This window comes from Trametes versicolor (genome assembly GCF_000271585.1).
Source record: "Trametes versicolor FP-101664 SS1 unplaced genomic scaffold TRAVEscaffold_3, whole genome shotgun sequence".
NCBI lineage: Eukaryota > Fungi > Basidiomycota > Agaricomycetes > Polyporales > Polyporaceae > Trametes > Trametes versicolor.
Window position 1 is genome coordinate 286,679 of NW_007360323.1, and position 22,493 is coordinate 309,171.

General features: G+C 59.3%; 9 protein-coding genes across 9 annotated transcripts; 5 read left to right on the plus strand and 4 right to left on the minus strand.

Annotated features, from left to right (window-relative positions):
* Window positions 1-50: 50 nt before the first annotated feature.
* On the minus strand, window positions 51-2,253 carry TRAVEDRAFT_26896 (uncharacterized protein). Its single transcript, XM_008036575.1, has 12 exons — window positions 2,163-2,253; window positions 2,081-2,106; window positions 1,848-2,026; window positions 1,452-1,788; window positions 1,339-1,392; window positions 951-1,285; window positions 883-895; window positions 784-833; window positions 620-719; window positions 526-560; window positions 406-472; window positions 51-352 (listed from the first exon to the last, which is right to left on the minus strand). The coding sequence occupies exons 1-12, from the start codon at window positions 2,186-2,188 to the stop codon at window positions 306-308; spliced, it is 1,269 nt and encodes a 422-aa protein (XP_008034766.1). The 5' UTR covers window positions 2,189-2,253; the 3' UTR covers window positions 51-305.
* Window positions 2,254-5,019: 2,766 nt separating this feature from the next.
* TRAVEDRAFT_118145 (general substrate transporter) lies at window positions 5,020-7,372 on the plus strand (the record flags this gene model as incomplete). The annotated part of the gene is made up of 12 exons (XM_008037085.1): window positions 5,020-5,219; window positions 5,276-5,405; window positions 5,463-5,645; window positions 5,704-5,807; window positions 5,869-5,872; window positions 5,937-5,953; window positions 6,011-6,101; window positions 6,170-6,457; window positions 6,524-6,811; window positions 6,867-7,002; window positions 7,057-7,134; window positions 7,188-7,372. 12 exons carry the CDS (start codon window positions 5,020-5,022, stop codon window positions 7,370-7,372), a joined length of 1,704 nt encoding a protein of 567 aa, XP_008035276.1.
* A 535-nt stretch (window positions 7,373-7,907) lies between these two features.
* TRAVEDRAFT_142770 (uncharacterized protein) lies at window positions 7,908-10,077 on the plus strand (the record flags this gene model as incomplete). Its single annotated transcript, XM_008037086.1, has 3 exons — window positions 7,908-8,020; window positions 8,078-8,693; window positions 8,743-10,077. 3 exons carry the CDS (start codon window positions 7,908-7,910, stop codon window positions 9,898-9,900), a joined length of 1,887 nt encoding a protein of 628 aa, XP_008035277.1. The 3' UTR covers window positions 9,901-10,077.
* A 148-nt stretch (window positions 10,078-10,225) lies between these two features.
* TRAVEDRAFT_118020 (streptomycin biosynthesis protein StrI) lies at window positions 10,226-11,853 on the minus strand (the record flags this gene model as incomplete). Its single annotated transcript, XM_008037087.1, has 6 exons — window positions 10,226-10,624; window positions 10,677-10,831; window positions 10,887-11,056; window positions 11,113-11,296; window positions 11,356-11,716; window positions 11,779-11,853. The coding sequence occupies 6 exons, from the start codon at window positions 11,851-11,853 to the stop codon at window positions 10,226-10,228; spliced, it is 1,344 nt and encodes a 447-aa protein (XP_008035278.1).
* A 627-nt stretch (window positions 11,854-12,480) lies between these two features.
* On the minus strand, window positions 12,481-15,087 carry TRAVEDRAFT_162201 (20S proteasome subunit). Its single transcript, XM_008037088.1, has 8 exons — window positions 15,002-15,087; window positions 14,868-14,945; window positions 14,694-14,815; window positions 14,363-14,637; window positions 13,198-14,310; window positions 12,961-13,133; window positions 12,853-12,910; window positions 12,481-12,799 (listed from the first exon to the last, which is right to left on the minus strand). The coding sequence occupies exons 1-5, from the start codon at window positions 15,050-15,052 to the stop codon at window positions 14,114-14,116; spliced, it is 723 nt and encodes a 240-aa protein (XP_008035279.1). The 5' UTR covers window positions 15,053-15,087; the 3' UTR covers window positions 12,481-12,799; window positions 12,853-12,910; window positions 12,961-13,133; window positions 13,198-14,113.
* A 125-nt stretch (window positions 15,088-15,212) lies between these two features.
* On the plus strand, window positions 15,213-16,398 carry TRAVEDRAFT_69637 (proteasome regulatory particle lid subunit RPN12). Its single transcript, XM_008037089.1, has 6 exons — window positions 15,213-15,361; window positions 15,416-15,485; window positions 15,546-15,648; window positions 15,702-15,974; window positions 16,031-16,142; window positions 16,199-16,398. The coding sequence occupies exons 1-6, from the start codon at window positions 15,263-15,265 to the stop codon at window positions 16,331-16,333; spliced, it is 792 nt and encodes a 263-aa protein (XP_008035280.1). The 5' UTR covers window positions 15,213-15,262; the 3' UTR covers window positions 16,334-16,398.
* Window positions 16,399-16,446: 48 nt separating this feature from the next.
* On the minus strand, window positions 16,447-17,644 carry TRAVEDRAFT_162206 (20S proteasome subunit). Its single transcript, XM_008037090.1, has 7 exons — window positions 17,518-17,644; window positions 17,426-17,460; window positions 17,244-17,367; window positions 17,085-17,186; window positions 16,890-17,033; window positions 16,724-16,836; window positions 16,447-16,674 (listed from the first exon to the last, which is right to left on the minus strand). Exons 1-7 carry the CDS (start codon window positions 17,584-17,586, stop codon window positions 16,518-16,520), a joined length of 744 nt encoding a protein of 247 aa, XP_008035281.1. The 5' UTR covers window positions 17,587-17,644; the 3' UTR covers window positions 16,447-16,517.
* Window positions 17,645-17,840: 196 nt separating this feature from the next.
* On the plus strand, window positions 17,841-20,980 carry TRAVEDRAFT_56601 (uncharacterized protein; the record flags this gene model as incomplete). Its single annotated transcript, XM_008036963.1, has 9 exons — window positions 17,841-18,134; window positions 18,190-18,344; window positions 18,392-18,517; window positions 18,569-18,787; window positions 18,839-19,298; window positions 19,354-19,706; window positions 19,768-20,551; window positions 20,609-20,751; window positions 20,813-20,980. The coding sequence occupies 9 exons, from the start codon at window positions 17,841-17,843 to the stop codon at window positions 20,928-20,930; spliced, it is 2,652 nt and encodes an 883-aa protein (XP_008035154.1). The 3' UTR covers window positions 20,931-20,980.
* A 675-nt stretch (window positions 20,981-21,655) lies between these two features.
* On the plus strand, window positions 21,656-22,451 carry TRAVEDRAFT_117358 (uncharacterized protein; the record flags this gene model as incomplete). Its single annotated transcript, XM_008037091.1, has 5 exons — window positions 21,656-21,881; window positions 21,951-22,008; window positions 22,070-22,171; window positions 22,230-22,299; window positions 22,362-22,451. 5 exons carry the CDS (start codon window positions 21,656-21,658, stop codon window positions 22,449-22,451), a joined length of 546 nt encoding a protein of 181 aa, XP_008035282.1.
* Between the last annotated feature and the right edge of the window lie 42 nt (window positions 22,452-22,493).

A 22,493-nucleotide genomic window follows, 5' to 3' on the forward strand; every position in this document is an offset into this window, starting at 1 on the left:
ACAACGCGTCATTCAGGACGGCCAGCTTGCGAAAGCAAGATCGAATTCCATTGACAGTATATATAACCAGGAAGATGTTACAGAGGATTGAACGTGTACTAAGATCGATGACGGCGTAGGAAGGCTTAGCGCACTTCGACATAAGTTACTTATACAACTCCTATAGGATCGTGATATGTATGCTAGCCTGCTGCGCGAGATGGAGGTATATGGGCACAAAAGATGCTCGAATGCAATGTGTTTACCTATCCAACGATACTAGGAGATCGGGCCAAACGCCGCCAAATTCCGTATTCGCTTTTTGGTTAAGCGACCTCGACGAGCTGCGGACCGACGGGGGGATGCATGCCGTCTACAACGGACAGATCAGCACTGGAGCATCGCGAGGCGGTGGCCTAGACTTACCTCCTTTGAACCAGCACTTCCCCTTGCTCAGGTGGAAGCATCGAGCACCGCTTGGGCAGACGTGACCCTGAACGCGTATTGGGACATTGTCGTCGGCAGAGATGGAGGCACATGACTTACCCAGCAGCAGTTGTCGCCGTGCGGACAAGGGATGCCTATAGGTCAAAGTCAGTACAAGAGCTAACGGTGGTGACGGCCATGAACGGAGACATACCGTTCTTAAGATAGTTGCAAGGGGCCTTCTTCGCGTTCCGAGCCAAAATATCGAGCTGCTCCGGGGTGAGGTACCAATCGTGCGAGTACTTGCAGTTCGACTGACGATGACGCGTGTGAGCATGTATCCATGGTGGCAGACAGGTTTGGCAAGAAGCGACCTACTCCTTTAGAACACGCCATGAGGTAATGCTCGTTGCAGGGCGGCGGGTTCTCTGTGGACGGTCAGCACCGGCTCTATCAATTTCGGGACGATATACTCACGCTTATGGAGCGGCTGCAAATTTTCGCATGAGCCACGTCGCTGGCCCGGCCGTTATACAGCGACTCACCTTCGTAGCATCGATGTACCTCAGACCCTCGGACGACGAGTGGCGCGGCGGCGGCGTGGACCCCGACGACTGGCTCTCCGACTGGGGGCTAATGAGGCCGCCGTTCGTGACGACGCTCGAGTGGCCGTCCGCGAGGCCGAAGAGGGGCCCCGGGCGACGCGCCGCCCACGGGTTGACCTTCTCCGTCATGAACAGGCCGTCGATCCGGAGCGTCCGCGCCGACATCCGGCGCACGGCTGGCGACATCTCGTTGGGCGGCTGCATGAGAACGAGCTTCCCGACGAGGTCGTCCTTCTCGAGCCCGTCATACATCGCGAGGTACGTGTCGTCCACGCCTGCGCGCGCATTCAGTCCGGGCCCGGGGGCAGATGCGGGGCGCGGTGCTCACCTCCGAAGAATAACCGCAGCGTCTGCGGGAAGCGGATGTACGTCTTAATATATTCTATAGCGGCCCTGGGTTACTACGCAGCGCGCATGCGTGCAGACAGGGGATGCACGTACCTTTCACCTTGACCTCAGTGCTCTCTCGGCCCGGGCCCGCGTCGACGATCAGGAAACGGGGCGACGCCTGGCCGAACCCGAGGAGGAAGGACTCGAAGTGCTCCGGGCTGGCGATGCCGTCGTCGCGCAGGGCGGTGAGGATCGCCCTCTTGTTGATGTACAGCGTCACCCAGAACGAGAGCCGCTCGAAGACGGTCAAGCCCTGCTGGAGGAGCTCCTGCGCGATCGCCTTGGTGAAGTCCTGCGCCACCTGACGGCCGCCTGCGTAGCCCTGCTCGATCAGGGTGGGATGGAACATGAGCCTGTCTCCGTCGATGGCGCACAGGACCATTGGGTCCTGCCACGGACTTATCAGCTACATCCATCAGGACCAGATGAGGTGGCGTGTGCGCTCACCTGGGCAACATTGTAGCTGGAGGATTGGCGCGTAAGAGAGGGAAGCAGCGCGTTAGGCGGCTTCTTTTCAACATCGGATGTGGTGTTATAAGCTAGCTTCAGGGCGGCGAGCTCACCCTCGAGCTCGGCGACGCGTGACTCGAGCTCGGAGTGTCTATAGACGGTGGCGCTGGAAAGGTCTGAAGACAGATGATCAACGGCGAATGAGACGGTGGCGCCACAGTAGGACGGACCATGAAGATGAGCGAGAGCATTGTCCCTGGAAGAGATGGTTAGATGCTGCGGCATATTGGGTAGCGCGCGAGGGTATATTACCAGAGCTGCTTCGTGGACACGGCCATAGCGTGGAAGGCTGGGAGGTGATTAGTCGTAAAGGAGCGATGTAAGGAAGGGCGGATGAAGGAGAGGAGGGGAGGAACGAGATGAACAGACGGGAGTACTTATAACAGCGGAAGGTGATGCGTCCTGCTGCCAGGTGCGCTGCGGGAATGAGCACGCAGACGGTCAGAACTTCTTCTATCCCGGTATACTCGTACAGGGAAGGTCGATATATTTGGGCGGTAACCTAGTCCGCTTCTCAGCTCCCACGACGCAGAGCCATGGATCTGTTGCAGATGATGAGCTGGCCCCGCTCAGCGCTCAGAACACGCGGTGGTTGACATGCGGCGCACGCCTGGGCGTGCCCCTGCTTCTGTCTGCAGCAAGGCCGAGGGTCCTGACCTCTCTATGTCCACCGCCGCCAAGAACCTGCTCGCAATTCCGGATAAGCTCGAAAAAATTGCTAGGACGCCCGTTGTAGTCCTGACTCCGGTATCCACATAAATCGGGCACAACAATCACCTTACCAAGCGGGATGTTGATGTTCCCGAACGAGCCGGGCGACCGGTGTCAAAGCCTAAGCTGACCAGGAAGCACCCAGAGCGCCCTGAGGCAGAGATGCGATGGTAGGCGTGCTGGGTGCGTGGTGGACTGTTGCGCGACATGTTCCGCGGTTCCTGCGCTGCATGCACAGGAATATGCCACCTACGCGAGTCATTGGACTCACGATCCGAACGTCCGAGTCGATGTCATAGGAAGACGAGGACGATCGAACGAGCAGGGCAGTTCCTTCCTAGGAGGCGGAGAATTCACGGCGGACGAACCTGGTCGACACTGCTAGCCCCGAGAGCGAGTCACGCCGTATGTGCTGCCGCGGCAAGTCCATGGAGGGCAGGGTAGGCCCGGCAGGCAGGGGATCCGTGCGGACTGACACGTAATCGACAACTCTTCCTGGCTTCTGGTACCATTTGTTTGAATTCTCGGGCGAGCGCCCACGCCACAATTGACGGAGATGAAGGGCGCTGCGGTAACCCCCTATCCTCGGTAGAACGGTGCTCTCCTAGATATCCGGTTAGTACATTTTGGAGTTTGATCCCTGTTCAGCGTCGCCTTCGTATGTGCCCAGATACTTCCTCGGCACCGTGCGGCAAGTCAGCAGCGGACATCGGAGTCTGTTGAGCGGTCGCTGACAGCGAACTCATCATATCTCCGCCGCCGTATCGCAGCCACAGTGGTCCGACCGAAAATAACGTTCAGGAGGGCACCGGACATAGTCAGAAACGGAACGCGGAGCTGAGCTCGCAACTAACACACCTGTGCCTGTAGCGCAGTCTTCCCCCTGGATTCTCCGCGTACGACGAGGACGACCCGGGCCCAAACTAGGCGCACCAGTCAAATAGCCTTGGTCGAGTTTGAGACTCAGCAGTCCTAACGCGTCAAGCCATTCTCATCATCATAGTTCTGCGAAGTTCCGGGGTGGTTAGGAAGGGCACGATCTGTGAGAATTCGTCAAACATCATCGCCTCGAAGTTACAGCCTCACCAGGAGCTCCGCTGTGGGCGGCTCAGGCAAGTCCGCCGAAAATCCCCACAAGGTGGACTGCCGAGCAGATGAGATTGAGATATGACAAGATTCGGGCACGGACGCTTCGAGGGGTTGTTTCGCGCGATTGGGTGCCTGCCGCGAGCGTAGCATGTATGCGACGGCTACCGGACCGCAGGGATGGTTGTTTGCTGGAGATACGTGTTTGCTGAGCTCATCGCACTGAGGTACGTCGTGCTTTGCGAAAAGGTCCGCGAGCCAGGCACTGAGTACTGAGCGTTCGTAGTCAATATGGGCGGAGGCCGGTCGACGAGGTACAAGCCGAGGTCACTGCCATCATGCATGCGCGCGTGGTGGACGGGCGCTTCCATTTGTGGGGGTGTCGGCCACGCGCGGCGGTTTGCAGCTTTGTGGCGCCCACGGTGGTGCCGCGTGAATGTTGTCCTCCTCCGACGAGACCGTCTGAGGATGCTCACGAGAGCAGTCACTTGGACACCTTCCGCAACACCTCGCACCGCATGCCACGGTCTGTCATGCGTTATCGCGCGCGAGGACTCAGCAAGTGGGTGCACTGGAGGTGAGCATGCACGTCCATCGCCAAGCGTTGTCTCCCGTCGAGCTGATTTTGCGAATGCCGCACCAGTTTGTTCCGGAAAGATTGCTCCGCCGTAACCCTCGTTCTACGGAACGTTTATGCACACACTGAGTATCGATGACCACCGTGTCCGTCAATTTTCGTGAGGGTGGGCGCAGATGCCGCCGTCGTGCCGCCTCGCGCCGTCCCGCCCAACCCTCGCGCATCTTCTCGCGTCCGGCGGGTGCGGTCAGTCGGGCGCACGTTCCGGGACCCTCGATCTTCGATAGCGACGTCATTCCCGCCACCAGAGTCAAATCATTCGTCTACCGATCATCCAAGCGCGCCGGCGGCAGGTTGCGCTCCGAGTCGGTGCGCTCGCTCAACGCGACACAGCGCGTACGCTCGCGTGCCTTGCGACAGCCACACCTACTCGCATCAACGATATAGACATTCAAGCGCGAGCTCGCCGTGCGCTGCCGCCCGGTGCGTCGCATCTCTGTCCCCCAGAATGGCGTCCGGTGGAGTGTCCACGCGCTAGGAGAAGAAGCCCGGTCCAACCCTCGTGATCGTGCAGAAGGAACGCCGGCACCCCATTGCTGCTCGCGCGAAGCCATTTTCATACGCGCTGAGAGGATGAGCCGAGGAGAGGCTTTGCTTGCGTTTATATAGGGCGGTCACGCCCACGATGGCGAAGCACTCGGCCGAGTGTCTCCCCCCTGTCGACCACCCGCAGCCATGTCTCGCTCCTCCTTCTCTCCTCGTGTGTCTGTTGACGGCGCCTCTACGACTTCCCGGAAATCGAAGAATGAAGCTACTGTGGCCGTTGACTCCTCTGAGTTTGATGCAGAGGTCGCCGCCGCGGCACCCCTCCTCAGCGGGACTGCATTGACAGCTGCTATCGCCTGTGTTGCGGGAACCGGTTTCACCTTGTTCGGGTACGTCTTTCTCTGTTTATAGGCAGGAACTGTCTCGTGCTTACCCACGTTCATAGTTATGATCAAGGTGTAATGTCGGCGCTTCTGACTGCTAAGCAGTTCGAGAACGTCTTCCCCCAAGTTATCGTCAACGACTCACAACCGTCGAACCACGCCACGCTCCAGAGCTTCGTGGTCGCCGTATATGTGAGTACATTATTTGCTGGCTGCAATTCGGACCGGATGCCTAATGGACGTGCCTAGGAAATTGGATGTCTGATCGGCGCTCTGTCCAACCTCTGGATCGGCGACTGGCTTGGACGACGCAAAACAATCGTGCTCGGCGGCATTATCATGATCGTCGGTGCCATTCTCCAGACCACGTCCTTTAGCTACACCCAGATGGTCGTCGCCCGCATCATCACCGGCTTGGGCAACGGCCTGAACGTAAGTCTTGTGCCGTCTCTGCCGCGGGCGTGCCTTGACCGAGCCGAATCTTCCGCAGACGTCGACTGTGCCCTCGTATCATGCGGAGTGCTCGCCAGCCGCGCGCCGAGGCAGCCTCATCATGGTGGAAGGCAGCTTGATTACCTTTGGAATTATGATATCGTGAGTGCCCTCGTTCGCCTCGAGTTGTTCCCATCCTGATGTCATCCACCGCCATCGACAGATATGTGCGTACCGGTTGACCGATCTGCCGCCGAACACACTGTTAACGCTCGCGCTTCCCTAATGCAGTGGATAGACTTCGCATTGTAAGTGCGCCCGCCCTGCCACCCGACTACGGCGCGTCTAACCGCACACGCACGCAGCTTCTGGATATCTGGATCATCAGCGCAATGGCGCGTGCCCATAGCACTGCAGATCGTCCTCGCCATTGTCATGATTGCGGGCATCATGTTCGTGCGTGCCGCTCCCGCCGCCCACACGTCCATCTTCGCTGCTGACCGCCGCCCACACCCACCACACAGCTGCCGGAGTCCCCGCGGTGGCTGGCGAAGCACGGCCGCAACGCGGAGGCCCTCGCCGTCATCTCCGCGCTCGACGGGAAGCCGCACACGGACCCTGGGGTGCAGCAGACGTACCACGGCATCCGCGAGGCGATCGCGGCGGAGTCCCACGTCAACAGCAGCGACGCCACGCCCCTGCGCGAGCTCTTCACGAACGGCCGCTCGCAGAACTTCCGCCGCGCGTTCTTGGGCGTCGTCGTGCAGTGTTTCCAGCAGATCACTGGTATCAACCTTATCACATACTATGCGGTACGTCCATCCCGCCCGCATTTACCGCCGCCCGCCACTAACGGGACGTTGTGTTGATTCGATTAGACGTTGCTGTTCGAGCGACTCGGCATCGACGACGTGAAGGCGCGCATCATTGCCGCTGCCAACGGGACGGAATATTTCCTGGCGTCGCTCATTGCCATCGCGCTCATCGACAGAGTTGGTCGTCGGCCGCTTATGTTGTTCGGTGCGGTCGGACAGACCATCACGATGGTGCTTCTGGCCGTGCTCGGTAGCATAGATTCCTCGGGCACGCAGGTCGCATCAGCGGTCCTGTTGTTCGTGTTTAACTCGTTCTTCGCGATCGGCTGGTTGGGAATGACCTGGCTTTACGTGAGTGCCCTCATTCTCCTTCGCCGTAGACGTGCCCTTACGCTGTTTTTATTAGCCTGCTGAGATCGTGGGCCTGCGCATCCGTGCGCCCGCGAACGCATTCAGTACGGCGTCGAACTGGACGTTCAACTTCATGGTCGTCATGGTCACCGGGCCCTCGTTCAGCAACATCAGCTGGGGAACGTACATCGGTACGTCTTGCGCACGTCTCTTGCTGCTATACCGATGCTGATGCGGAATCACAGTGTTCGCGGCCCTGAACGCGTTCATCATACCCGTTGTGTACTTCTTCTTCCCCGAAACCGCAGGGCGCTCCCTAGAAGGTACGTCTCGCTGTTCCTATGTGGGTGTTTTATACGCTGAACTTGGGATACAGATATGGACGTCGTATTTGCGCTTGCATACAACGAGGGCGTGTCTCCTGTGGGGGTGTCGCTGCGCAAGGACGTGCCACCCGCAGGCTCGGCTGAAGCCGACGAGATTCTCGGCATTACTGCAGGCGGACGTGATGGGTCGCTGCGGGAAGACCCGCCTGCGCGGACGCAGTCGGAGAAGGCGTAATGGCCTGTATTCGAGCAGAATTAGGCGGAGTAGACTTGTATAGAGTCCCGCGTGTAAAGTTAATGCTTACTGTGTAATACCTACGTCCTCACGATGCTTCAAGCTTCTTTTCTTTACCAATCGCGCGGTCTGGATTGTGGCGGGTGTCGCTGAACTACCGCTGAACCATTACTTGTGAACGTTGTCCGTTAGCTCCGCGCATCCAGCGTCTCTGCGCGCGTTTGACTTCGTGTGTTCCGAATACTCCAAGCACCAAATACCAGGCCACAAGTTTCTGCACCATCCGGACGACCTCATGTATAGGTCGAGCAGGAGGCTGCAGCTACGGTGTGCTGCTCGAGGGACCGAAGAGTGACGCGAGCGGCGAGGGAGGCGCGCCACCGACGCGTTGTCGGCGCCTAAATACGCGTGCGTGGGAAACTGAACCCGGCGCGTAGATGCGGGCGTCTGTCGCGTAGATAACCTCGCAGATCTGCTGGTGTGTTGAACTTGCACTCCTCCCTCTCTCTCCCTCTTCCATCTCCTCCTCTCCATCATGTCCGACCTCTACTCCTCCCTCCGTGTCTCGCCTCGCAAGAAGCGCGTTCTCCCCAGCTCGGACGACGAGGACACCCTCACCCCCAAGCGTCTCAGGCGTAACAGCACGGTGTCAGTACCATTAAGCCACCAGTCTTGTTGATGTTCGTGGACTCACCGCTCGTGCAGCCCTCCTACCCCTTCCTCGACGCGTCGCAAAACCACCGAGGATGTCGACTCCAGCTCCATTCCCGCACACATCTCTCGCATGCACACCATCCAGACTGCTCTTCAGCATGCCCTCTCACATGCCCTCGCGACCTGCGCGGTAGCACCCTCAGAAGACACCGGCGTCGTCCGCAACGTCCTCAACCACATGTCGCTCGGCGCATACAGTGGGATCACCACCAAGATCGAGATGGACGATCTGAAGCGGCTATGCTGGCTCTGGGAGTGGGATGGCAAAGACCCATCTTCCGATGCAGGCGCCAGTGCAGGCAAGGGCAAGAAGGCCGAGGTTGCGAAAGAGGACGCAGAGGACAACCCTTTCCTCGACGATGCCAAGCCGGTCGCTGCTCCTCCCTCCAAGGACTGGCAGCGAGGTGCTATGGGTTTCGTTATTAGCCAAACGACGTACTTTTCCAAATCTGCGGGAGCGAGACTCCCCGTGTATGGCCTCGGCATCGAAGTCGAGATGGACATCGACAAGGATATGAAGGGAGGCATGGCTGCTGTTGCTCGCTGGACCTCCGGTGCCGAGACGAGGCGGAAACAGGTCCTGCAGAAACTGCAGCAGTGGGTCAAGGTATGTGCTTGTCAAAACGCGCATGTAATGTAGCTTACCTTTCCCGTAGCTTCATGCCGACGACAAAGTCGTGCCTCAAATACCCATGGCAGTCCTCCCACCTCTTCCATCGGCTGCAAAGCCCTCCAATTTGACGCGTTTGCTTGCGTCGTCTTCTCCAAAGTCTCCCGCTGCTGCTTCGATCCTCGCTGCGCCCGAGTGTCCTCCATCTCCGACGCGCTCGACTTCCAAGGCTCAGCTCCTGAAGTCGCCAACCAAGAAGATCCGCGAGTTTGCTGTTCCATTCCCGGTCACACCTTCAGCCAACCGGATTGGCACCCCTACCACGAATCGCATCCTGGGGACGCCTTCCACGAACCGTGTCCTAGGAACACCTTCCTCCAGCCGCAAGTCCGGCACCCCATCTATGAACCGTGTTCTGTTCCCTCAGACCCCCTCGCGCCATAGCCGCAGCGAAGACGACCTCCGCACGCCCACCAGCGCGCGCACCCCTTCCCTTTGCGGCAGCGACACGCCAACCGCATCCGAGTCGTCCGTGCCTTCGACCCCAGTCCATCAGCGCGGCGACGACGCAGACACCGTCCCCCAGACGCCCACGAGCTCGCGCAGGCAAGCCCTGTACGAGCGCATCCGCGCCCGCTCCGTCCAGAACACCCCCACGAAGGCGCACCCCAGCGGCGCGCCCATGTCCAAGGACCTGCTCCTCAAGCTCTCCCAGGAGGAGATGCGCCGGCGCTGCCTGCTCGGCCGCCTCGGGGGCGTCGCAGAGAGCGTGTGGATGATGTTCTCGAACCCCGCCGGGCTCACGGGTGTCGGGGCGGCGAGCGCGCGCAAGCGCCGCGCCATGCCTACTCCGGAGGTCGCCGCCGCGGTCGTGAAGTCGTCCCCGGTCCCGATCTCCGCTGCGGAGGCGCACGAGTCGCTCATGATGCTCGTGAGGCTCTGCCCGTTCTTCTTGCGCCGGATGGACGTCTCGGGCGAGGAGTGGCTCGAGATGCCCGCGCAGACGAGCGGCGCGGGCTGCGAGGCTGAGGGCGAGGCGGCAGCCCCCGTGGTCGTACCGAGCAGCCCTGGGAAGCTGAAGCTGGCGAAGGACGAGAGCGCGTCGGAGGTCCTCACGCGCAGCCCTCGGCGGGTGAAGCGGGAGGGGTGGGGGCTGCGCGAGGTGCGCGAGCGGATCCGGAGGGAGCTCGAGCAGGCGGACTGAGCGCCTGTCTCGAATGCTTGCTTGTTTTGCTTTGCTTTATTCTGCTACGCGGACGATCCCGTACATTGCTCTAGCTATCCGCCCGTGCACGATTTTGAACGACTCCTTCACGATTGCGTTATGTATATATTATCTAGTTGTGCGCATTTATAGTACCTGTACGATCCGGCCAGAACGAATACCAATGACTGTATACCTCGCACTTCCTTCAGTCCGTCAGCGCAAAATAAACATCACAAGGTATCCCATTCGTTTCATTCGAGCAGAGCAAGCAGGTATAATCGTACAACAGATATCCCAGATACACAAAGCACCCACACAACCCTCAAATCTGCCCAAACTTCTCCCTCGCCTCCTTCTCAAACTGCACACAGTCAACCACCCGGCCCTCGCGCCGGCTCGTCTCCGCCGCAAACACCGCGAGGTGGCTGCGGAGCACGTCCGTGACGTCCGCGCCCAGCACGCGCTGCTCGCCCGTGCGCACCGCCTGCACGAACGTGCTGATCAGCCCCAGGTCCCCGCCCCCGTGCCCGCCCCCATCGGCGCGTGGGGTGTGCTGCGTCGTCTTGCGCGTGCGGAAGTCGGTGAGCGCGAAGGAGGTCATGTCGCCGACGATCTCCCCAAAGGCGAAGTGCAGGCGCGTCTGCCGCTCGCAGATGAGCGTCGTGTGCGCGACCATCGTGAAGGACGCGGTCGCGCCGTTCGAGAACTCGATGTTCACGACCTGTGGGGTGGTGAGCGGTTATAATGCAACGGTACGAATGGGCGATACGTACCTGGTTGTCGCACACGTCGTTGTCGCACTCGTACACGCACCGCCCGTACGGCCCGGTCTTGAGCGCGTCGGTGATATTCTCGATGTCGGGCAAGCCGTCTACCAGGACCTCTGCGGGCCAACCGGTGTTGCCTTGCACGACGGGGTCCAGATAAACTGTATTGGCCGTTAGTTCGGTGATAGGAGCAAGCATCGCAGCCGGGCCGCGTACCCTTCTTCGCGCTGTATGCACAGTCGCGTTCGTGTGCGCAGTCGAGGCAGCGTTTGGCCTCGCCCGCTGCGGCAGGCTTGTTCACCTTGCGGAAGTGCTGCAGCGAGCCGAAAGAGGAAATCCGGGTGGGGCCTCCGGGGGCGAGGTAGTGACACAGGATGTCCAGGTCGCTGACCCATGTCGTCAGCCGCAGCGCGCAGTAGGTATACAAGGTTGAGACACATACTGGGAACTCTTCGTCAGAAGGGAGAAGCAGCTGTCCGCTTCGCGCGCCCAATTTCCTCGGACGTAGGAGTGCGCGAAGTGGTAATATCCGACCGGCTCAATGTGCACGACGTTGATGAGTTGCCCAAGGTTTGCGGTGCGGATAGCTTCCATCATCGCCTTGTTGTACGGCGAGTAGCGGAGCACTGCCCAAGGACCCTCAGTACAACTGAACTCTCCCCAAAAGGTTTGCACCTAGACCCACCATGACCCATCCCGAAGATGATACCCGCCTTCCGCACAGCGGCTTCCATTCGGACGCACGCTTCGACGGACGTCGCCATGGGCTTCTCGCACAGGATGTGGTACCCCTGCGCGGCGAACGCGAGCGTGACCTCCATGTGCAGGTGGTCCTGGACGGCGATCACGACGGCGTCCGCGAGGCGCTTGCCGATCGTCTGAATGGTGTCCGCAGAGGCCTTCAGGAGGTCCTCGTACGATTCGAAGACGAGCGTGCCGTCAACGGCGTGCGCCTCTGCGACGATCCCGCGGGTCTTCGGGCGCGGTTCCGCGATCGCGACGACCTTGCACAGCGTCGGTTCCTGCAATGCGTACTGGGCATACCCCTAAAGCACAGTTTCGATGTCAACAAGGGATCGAGGGCAGCATAGTAGCAGACACGACGCACCCGGCCGCGCTGCCCGCAGCCTATGATGGCGAGCGTAACTGGTTCATTGGCGAATTTGGCGAGGGGGCCAATCATGGTGTTGTTGGTATTGGCAGAGCCTGACGAGGACCCGGGGAGCCTGAGGGAGCGGCGCCACGCGCTTTTAGCAGCACTGGCCAAGGGCATCGCGGTCCGATGTTGGGCTATCCTGGTCTATCTGCCTGCGCGGCACAGTCTGCTTTGGAGCGCAGATGTCCAGAGCGCGCGGCGGCGCAGCGGCAGCTGACGCGGGGAACGAGTCGAACCAGGGTATAGAGTTGGGCGAAGGCGCACCGTGCGTATCTGCACAGGATGGCGGGAGAGTGCCTGATCGCTGCCAGACTGTCCAACGGCGAGCGAGGGATTGCGTATCTTAATCAAGGGAGCCCCCATTTGGCTTCGCAGTGGCTGTAAGCACATGCATCCTGCGTATCGGGCGGACTGGGTCATTGGTGAACACCTTTAGCAGCGGAAGATACGGCGCGAGTCGATAAACGAGAGCGTGTAGAGCACATCGACTGTTTTACGTCCAGAGGTGGTCATGGCGTGAGGTCGACGTAAGTACGAGAGGAGCCGATCGTCGAGACTCGAGTGCAGGGGTTCCGGCGAAAGGCGCGACGGCCGAGGCGCGTGGCGCGCATGCCTCGTCTCATACCACGACTCCTCCGAGCACTCAACCATGCCCGCTCTCGTCCTCCGCGCTCCATTCGCAGACCGGCCGCGCCACCATCCCTATCATTAAAGGTATTGACACGGCAATTCACGCGTCCTGAAGAAGTCGATATCTCGCCGGACGGCCGCAAAGAGTCTATTCTGCTAGACCGCAAAGCCCTCCGTCTCATCTATCGACATGCGCGATACCAGCGGTCGAAAGGTCTCGCGCCGTACGTGTATGTGTCCAAGTCCAGATGGAAGGCGAAGCAGTTCAGAGGCCGGGCACCTATGGACGTCCTTCCGCGGGAGATGACCGAAGAAGAGAGGTCATTTTACGCAAATCCTTACTGTGAGCAACTATCGTCCGAACTCCGTCTGCCCTTCAATAAACTCGAAAGACAGTGCGTATGCTAGGCAGCCCTCTGCGACAATGTTTTCACACAAATTGGATGCTACCACGAGGTCAGTCTAGCATATATTCTGCCCGCTCGCACCTGCTGAAATGAGTACAGAGATGCTAATACGCATGACACCGATGCTACTGCCCACTCCACCCTCTGAGAAACCGAAATGCACATTCCTGCCCAGCGGCCTCGAGCACCCGGCCTTCTCCCGCTTCCAAGGCGGGCGCAGCGGCTACGTGCTCTGCTACAAACGAGCCCTCGAATCCGTGCGCGAGCGAGGTAAGCTACACGCCCGCTTTTTAGATGTCCCCTGTGCTCACCCAACCGCGACTTTGCTCCGCAGGCACATACCGACGCTTCACGCCCGACGGCGTCGCCACATCACCCATGCACCCCCTCATCACGCAGCAAGTCGGACACCTGCTGCGCGTGCGCGTCCTCCAGGAGCTCCAGATGCTCACACGCCGACTCCTGCGGCGACGGCGGCTGGCGAAAGCAGACGAGCCCCCACTACTGCGGCGCCTCACCCGCGCTGAGTGGGCCGAGATCAAGACGTCCGGCGTGGTGCCTCACAAGAACGCTGTCGCGGTCCTCGTCGTGCCTCCCCCGAACAGGGATCCGGGGACGAAGACCCGCCCAGCTCCCTCCTCCAGCTCTATGCCGGACTCCGAGGATCTGTCACCGAAGGAACTGCCTAATAGTCTGCCGCTGTGCGTCATGTATCCGACCGCGGAAGAGAAGAGGTTCCAGAGCAGCGGGCTCCCGGACACAGTCCCCTCGTCGCGCGTTCCCTTGTATAACGGCGCCTCCTTGTTCCCATCCAAAACACAGAGGGCCGCGCTCCATGCGGCTCTTGGAGAGGTGCTGAGGGCGGAGCGCACGACGCGTCTTATGACAGGATCGGTGCCAGTACTGCATGGCAACGACGCAAAGTCGCCCGATGGCGTCCCTCTGCGGGCCAAAGGCGACCAGAAAGCCAGTCATGCTATCCTTGTTTGCTCCGACGAGAAGACCCTGTTTAGAGGAGACACGGTCCCCCTCGCGATCGCGCTCTGGAGGATCCGCATGTGGGAAGGAGGTCCGGACGACGACTGTTCTGTGGACTGGATGGCAGAGCCCCCTCGACAACGTTACACATAATTGCCACATATAATGCACGTAGCTTCCCACTCACGGACACCACACGATGTACCATCCTAGCATTACACTATCGACCCACTCAGAGTAAACGTCCAGTATACATTGCGCATAGTCGAGTTCTATGCGTCTACGGCCATCGCCACGGCCGCCGCCAGGTCGGCGTCATTCGTAGACGTCCCGAGCACCTCCTTTCCTTGCCAGAATTTAGGGAGCTGGTCCCCGGGGACGAACAGCCGCTCGACCTTGTCCTCCGTGATCACGCACATGCGGATCACACCACCCGACGAGCCGTCTCGGGACATCGCCAACGCGAGGGCTATACGCACGATTTAGCTCCTGCTGTAGCGGTAGAGAAATGGAATGCGCACTGTTCTTGACGAACTCGACGGTCTGGTCGCGGTCCCAGCCCTCCTGGTATGTCGCGTCGCAGTAGCCGTAGACGTACGTCGAGCCCGATCCGCCGATCGCCCACGGCTGCTTGAACAGCCCACCGCCGAGGGGGATGTTGTACACGCTCGGCCCAGTCTCCTTGTCCCAGCCGGCGACTATGATGCCCGCGGAGAGGCCGTCCTTGTTGTCGTAGCAGAGCTTCTGGAACATTGTAGACGCGGTATGTACGGATGGTGGTGCGCCGCTGGTTTGTCTATGGCGGAGAACATCAGTTATGATGCACCCGAAGGGGCGGTGAGAAAGAAGTACGTGTGGAGTTGGAGGTAGTAGTGCACAATGTCCGCGATGGCCTGGGTGTCTGCCGCGGATCCTGACCGACAACAGTAGATGCGGTCGTGAACATGGGTCAATTTGTCTGTAACACGGTTCGCCTGAGTCGGCAGTTAGTCTCTGCCTGATCACTAGAGAAAGCATAGAGCATACAATGTAGCTTCCCGTGGTCGTGCGACTGTCTGCGCCCACCACAACGCCATCCTTGAACTGGACCGCCATGATCGAGGTCTAAATCCCGCCAATGATCAGTAGAAGACCCTTCAGCAAATTAGGACGGTACGCACACCGAGGTTGACCTCGCCAGACTTGAGGCGTGCAATATCAGTCGTTTCCATGTCGTAAAGCGCGTTGTTGGGGAGATGGTGGTGCTTAGATGAGGGCAGAAGACGAGGGACACTGCAGAACAGGCGGTGGCTGAATGCAGGAGGTGACGCGTCGACGCGCGTCGCGAGCGTCTCTCTTCACACCTCCGTCCCTCCTGCACATCTCCGTTCTGCATCTCCCTCTCGGCCTGGTTCCCCCTTGCATACAACTAGCACTCTAAGATGGCGCCCCCGCAACTCGTCCAGCTCTACAAGGAGCTCCAACAAACATTCATCTCGGGCAACCTGCCGCAGACTGGCGTACTGCTCACCAGGCTGAAGGTACGCATCTGTACATCTCTATGAGAGGATGAATTTGCTTACAGTGCCCGCCAGATCGCTTTGACGGAAGCAGGCCTTCTTGTACCCGTCGGCAACCCCAGTGCTCAGGACCTTGTCATTGCCCGTGAGTGTCCAAAGTTAGGTCATCAGAGTTCAGTGTGTTCACTCTCTCGCCCCGCACCAGGTGATATCCTTGAAGTCGGCGCGTTCTGGAGTATACGGACAAAGGACATCCCCTCCTTCGACCGCTACTTCTCGCAACTCCAGACCTTCTACAACGACTTCATGTACGCGCGCCCACCCTTCGCTTTCCGACACTTCTAACCCTCCGCCTCTGCAGCTCCGTACTCCCCCCATCACCGCGCGAATACCCCCTGCGCGGGCTGAACCTCATCCGCCTCCTCACGCAGAACCGCATCGCCGACTTCCACACCACGCTCGAGTCCCTCCCCCTCCGCGCGGACGCGCTCACCGCCAACCCGTACATTGCGCACCCGATCAACCTCGAGCAGTGGCTCATGGAGGGCAGCTACAGCAAGGTCTGGAATGCGCGAGAAGAGGCGCCCGCGGAGGAGTACAAGTTCTTCGTGGACAGCTTGATGGGTACCATCAGGTGGGACAAGCGTCCAGGCTTGTTGCAGGAGTATTGCGCTAACGAATGACCTGTAGAAACGAGATCGCTAGCTGTGAGGAGGCGGCGTATGATAGTCTACCATTGAAGGACGCTGCGACTCTGCTTTTCTTCAAGACACATGCGGAGCTGGTTACCTTCGCGCAACAGGTATGTTCACATATTTGTTGCAAAGATAGATTCGCTCATATATGTTACCTCTTTAGCGAGGGTGGCAAGTAGATCTGACCGCAGGGAAGATCACCTTCTCCAAGAAGACCGAGGAGAAGGTTGAGATTCCAAAGGAGAAACTGATTCTGGCGAACCTGCAGTATGCACGCGAGCTGGAGCAGATTGTGTAGTTTACCGTCCCTGCCTTCCTCTGTATTTCTGGTTGTCTCCCACCGGCGTCTCTGGTCAAGTCCCCTGCGTCCAACATCGAACACTGTATCCAGAGCTTGATCCGAGGTGTCAGCACGCACTACAGTCGACGTCAAATGGTCACCGATGAGTCCATGGTACATTACAATGCAAGGTATGACACGATCACTCGAAATTCTCCAGAGCCTCCTTCGCCTTTCGTGCAGCCTCCTCGTACAGGTCTTTCGGTACCGCTTGGTGGATGCCGAGGGTCTCCTCGCCGACCCACGACATTTCAAGCTCGAAGTCCTTCTCCTTCGCATCGTCGTGAACGAGGTAAATGCTGGGTATTGGTGAGTGAACGGCCTGCATGGTACAGCGCGAAGACTTACATCCGCGCGGCCTCCATGACTGCTTCCCGCATGGAGAGCTCGTCAAACTTGAGCTTCTCAAGCTCTGTCTTTGCGAGCTGACGGCCCTTACCAACTGCCGCGCCACGGTAGCCCTGCGATCATGTCAGGCTATGTACAATGAGATGGACTGACAGAATGAACGTACGTATGATACGCCACTAGGCTCTACCACGAACAGTGTAGGACCAGTCTTGTCCACCGCGCCGAGGATTGTGCTGCAGCCAAATGGCCGGACGGAAGAGTACAGAGTGTATGCTTGCACATACAATCCTACCCTGTCCACAACGTACTGCATGGCGATGAGCAATACGTCCGACACTCAGTCGCGAGACGCGCTCACCTGGAGCGTGGGCGCGGCACGGTAGTTCTCGCGGTAGCTCGAAGCCTCATCCCGTGCGCGGTTGGCCAAATGCCGGCCATCCGCAAGGTAACCTGCGGACGCCTGGGCAGGGAGTGCTTTAGAACATATGGGAATGAGACGGAGGTGAGTTAGACGTACGATCCCGATGTGCTTGTCGACAGTGTATATCCGCTTGTTGTTCTCCGGGATGAGGAGTTTGGAGTGGACGAGCTTCTCGACCGCCAATACAATGCCGTCCTTGACGCGGATGCCGACGGCAGTTCTGTAGGCAGGAGAAGATCAGTCGCGCTCTAGTAAGTTAAAGCAAGGCGCATGCGTACCCCGAGTTCTCTACCGCCTTGTTCGCGTACTCCACCTGCGCCAAGTGTCAGATCTGTACAGAGGCGTTCCCGGACGCGTTCAGTGATCTTACCTGGAATATACGCCCATCCGGGGAGTACGTGCTCGCCGACAAATCATATCCCGTGCCGATGGAGGTCATGGTTGTCTCGGGGTGGCTTCAAGTCTGAGCAGAACAGAGGGTTGGAGGCAAGCAAGCAGAGGAAGGGAGGATTGCGTAGGGTGCGTATACTAGCAGGACGCGCAACCCCTGCCATCGACGCGTGCGCGTGAGAACGACCTGCCGTTCTGGGCGCGCTCGCGTTTGGCGTCAAATGACCGCGTTCCTCAGTCGCGTCCGCTGCTTGTACACAACCCCTCTCCGTCCTCTGTCTGTGTCCACTCTCGAGGCCCACAATGAGCGGCGAAGAAGATTGGGAAGAGCTCTTGCGAAATCACCCTGTGTTTTCTCTGCCTAAAAGCGTGTCTGGTCCTCGCGGGAAGGGCGAGGAGTCCTTGAACCTCTCGCTGAGCTCGCTCCCGGACTTTGTGAACCTTGATCCTATTGACGACAAACCGACTCCATCTGGGCGGAGACAAGCGGTCGCTATCAAAGATGCCGACCTCATAGTGGCCGTTGGTACTGAGGTCCGGATCACCAGTCTCGGAGACTCGAAGGGCGCGCGGAACAGCTCTGAGAAGTTCTACAAAGTACGTGCCGTGGCGCGAAGCGTGAACCACTATTGAACCTAACAGGGTCGCGTAGATCTTGCATACCCCGAACCTGCAGTTTGAAATCCACCAGGTTGCGCTGAACCCGAGCGGAAAGCTACTGGCCGTCGCCGGTGCCTTCCAGGTGGCGGTCATTGTGCTGCCTCGAACAGGCTTCAACAAATTGGTCACCGCGACTGTTGACTGCAAGTAGGTGGTACGCAACCTGCAGCGCTTCGGCTGATTAACGCAAGTAGGTCCATTCAGATAGGACAGTACTACCATGCCGCAGATAACTCTGCACCTGTCGCCAAGATTGATTGGCATCCATGGGGTCAGGGTGGCTCTACGCTCCTGGTCATGACCGTCGATGGCAAATTGCGGTATGCGTCATCAAAGTTCCGGCCACCCGCATATTCTTACATTGTACACAGAGAATATGACATCTCGGCCGACGCCGACGAACCCCAGCAAACCCTCTCGTTTGTCCCTGAGAAGAAGAGAAACACTTTCGATGCGGAGGACGCAGCAGAGCGAGAAGTGGCGTCGTTCACGTTTGGCAAGGGTAAGGCAGACTGGGGTCCGCTCACCGTCTACGCTGCTATGCGAAGTGGCGACGTATATGCTATATCGCCATACATGCCCAAGAACGCGTAAGTTGTATCGGTTGGCCCGTTAAATCCCTCTGACATTATTCTGTGCAGCTCGGTACCATCAACCTACGTGCATGCGTTGGAATGTTATGTTGCTGCTAAGCAAGAATTTCTATCAGCCTCAACCGGCGGCGACTCCGGAACCTCGGACGGCCTGACTACGGTTTATGACTACCAGCGCAAATATGTCAACGCGCTACTAAAGCAACTGCCCCCTGGGACTGCTTGGCCAGCCACTACACGCCTTGTACCAATGCATCCACCCACCACCATCAAGAACACACCCGCTCGGCAAGGGCCTTTCCTCCTACAGCCGTCACCCCGAAATTTGGCAGGGAGCGACGGTGGCGATGCCACAGACATAGTATACTTGTCCTTTGGCGACGACGCGGCTGAGGAGAGTGAGGGGGAGACAGAGCGCCTGGGGCTAGTCCTTCTGTCTTTCCAGGATGGCAAAGTCGATCTTCTTCTTGATGTCGAAAAAGTTGAGGCAAGATGGGAAATGAAGCAGGTTAGTGTATTTGGCGCGCTACGACACTCAAATGCCAGTTGCTCACGTTTTACAGAAAACATCGAACGAGTTGCCCATGCTCGCAACATATGAGAGCATCGACCTCGGCATTGTGTCCACGCTCAAGAGTGCAAGCACCTCGCAACGTGGCCAGTCACTCCTGGAGCTCGTGCAAGGAAATCACCCGGTCTTCCTTGCCGATCCAATACACGACGACACGATCTACGTCTATCATGCATTTGGCGTCCATGTGCTGCAACTAGAACCCCTTCTGAAGGGTCTCGCAATCGCATTGCGTGACACTAACGACGAGGCTAACAGTGACGCCGGGTCATTGGAGGCTACACTGGACAAGGTCGCACAAGCAGACGTATTGCCAATACTCTTGACTTTCTCTGTCGAACAGCAGTGAGTATCCCCTCAAATTCGATCGATGTGTGCAATTTAACCAACATGCCTCCCTGCTTAGATCGTCCTCCCCAGTTGTTGGTGTAGCAGTGCCCAACGACGTCTACCTCACATATAGCATATTCATCCTAACATCCGCTATGCGGATGTCCGTCTTCCCTTTGAACCTACGGTCCGAGTCGCCTTACTCTCCCGAGCCGGAGCCTTCTCCCTCCGTAGCTACCCCAGGTAGTCTACCAGATCTCCCCCCTGCGCCTTCCCATCCCGGTCCTTCCACCGCTCCGAAGGCCCTTCTCGCACCGCCGGAGGCCCCTCCAGCCTACGTGTCTCTTCTAGAAGAGGAACCGTTCAAGATCCCGCAGGCCATCGCGCGCACGACCGGCCTCCCCCCCAACCCCCGCCTCTCCCTCCCGAACAACCCCGCGATCACGAAGGGCGAGTTCATGATCACGCCCGACACGCTGCGCTACCTCGGCACCGTTGTCGAGCACTTCTCCGCGCAGATCCACGACGTGCAGCTCGCGCACCGCGCGGCGGAGGCGCGCGCGTCGCTGCAGGAGCAGGAGTTCAAGCGCCAGCGCGCGAAGTGCGCGGCACTGCTCGAGAGCGCGCGGGGCCTGGGCGGCGCGGAGGGCGCGCAGCGCGAGCGGCTCGCGCGCGTGCAGGAGACGCAGCGGGCGCTGCTTGCGCGCCTTGATCGGACGCTGCAGGGCCTCATGGCGAAGGCAAGCCCGGAGCTAAGTGAGAACGAGACGAAGTGGTTCGAGGAGCTCCGAAGGATGAAGGCTGAGGTCGTGGGCGCCGGCAAGTTCGACGACCGGGCTCTGGTAGCCAGGGCGAAATTGGTGAGTGTAGCGCGTGTGGGGCTGCATGGAAGGAGGCTGACATAGACGTACTTGCAGCTCCGGCGCGAGGTCGACCGGCTACTGCCATACCTGAAAGAATTGAGAGAGAAGGAGGAGACGCGACAGAAGAGTCTCGTGGCGAGCCGGGAAGCCCTCGGGCTGTCGCAAGCTTTCGAACTCGGGAAGCGGTCCACCGAAGAGTGAGTGAAATTCAAATCTCCGTGGGGCGCCGTGGATGGGTGTGCTGATTTAGCACTGCAGACGAACAAGGATCACTCTCATGGAAGCTGAAATTCTGCGGTTGGCGAACGTACTAGACGTCACGCTCGGGCGGCCACCCGCCGTACAGACGAAGGACGGAGAAGCACAAGCGAAGTGATTCGCTCCCGCGAGGGCTTGTTGTGGATGTATTTCTAGTCTCGGAACGCCCGTTGGTTTTGTACGACCGCTTGCCCTGTTGGACGACATCGCTTGCCCCGCTGGACGACATGATGCATGACGGCTGATTTACACTTCGTCCGTGCATCCCGCTGGCAGCTCGCCTCGGAACCTGTGTGCACAACTCCGGTAAGGTTTCCGGGTGACGCGCTGGGTCTCAAGTAGGTTCGCCTGCGTCTTCGTCCGACACGAGACGGCGTTCATATCGGGGCGCCGTCCTCTGCGTGATAGGCTACCTGCGCTCAGCTCTCTGAACACGACCCAGGGAGGCTGTGTGTACGAAGCCATGGCAGTGTCCCGTATGACGCATGTTTGTGTATACGCGCGCGGGCCCGGTAGAAAGCAGAGTCAATGTATGATCCCCGCACCTCCCCGCACTCGCGATCACCGCCTCGGGCATACCCCGCATTGCGCATGACCGGGAATAGAGCGAATGCCGGGCCGGCAGCTTCTACAAGCGACCGCCATGGCGGGCTGGTCAGAAGCCCTGAACATAGCCCAAACATAGCCTGCAATGCTCTAGCATCCCGCCCAGGACGCCCGCAGGCTTCTATAAGACTGCACCCCACCGTCCCTCCGCCGTCCTCGGAACCGTACCTCGCGCCCTCTTACGACCCACCACTACCGTCTTGCCCCCTGTGCCCCCTATCAGCTCGCCAGTCTACGATGTCACCACCAGCACCAGCGCCGTACACTCGCCCGGTCTTCACGGGGGACATCTCACCTGCAGTCCAGGACGAGATCTCGAGCTTCTCGAAGGTCGTGATGGAAAAGGGCGCGTTCGCGCGCTCGACAGGCTCGTCGCTCGTCCTGACAGAGGTCGGCGTGTTCCAGCGGGAGAAGGACGGCAAGGCGCACGCGCGCATCACGTACCAGACCACCGTGCACGACGGTACGTCCTCGCCTCTCGACTCGCGCAGTGCTGAGTACTGAGTGCCGGGTTCCGGGGCTGCGCGCGCAGAGATGCTGAACATCGGCGGGAACATGCACGGCGGCTGCGCGGTGTACATGATTGACATGTGCGTAGGCTCCCGTATACACTGCGGCTCCGCACGAGTCAGTTTGACGCGGTCTCCGCAGATGCTCGTCCATGGCCCTCGCAGTCCTTGGCATGGCCACCGGGAAACCATGGAACTTCGTCTCGCAGGCTATCAACACCACCTTCCACGCGCCCGTACCGCTGTGAGTGCCCCTCCGCTGTCCCGCCATGACGGGCTCTGGCTGAACACGCGTCTGCCAGTGGCGCAAGGATTGAACTCGTGAACACGACGGTGTCGTTTGGGTCGCGCACGGTGTCCGCTATCACCGAGGTGAGTACACGCCCGTCATGCCTGGCGCCACAACACTAATTGCGCGCGCGGGGACTTGGAAGATTTGGGATATCACGAACAACCGTCTGTGTGTAACGGGAGTACATAACAAGATGAAGCCGTCAGACCCCAAGCCTCAAGCGAAGCTGTGAGGGGCCCGCGTCGGCGATCGAGGAAGAGGAGCGTACACATAT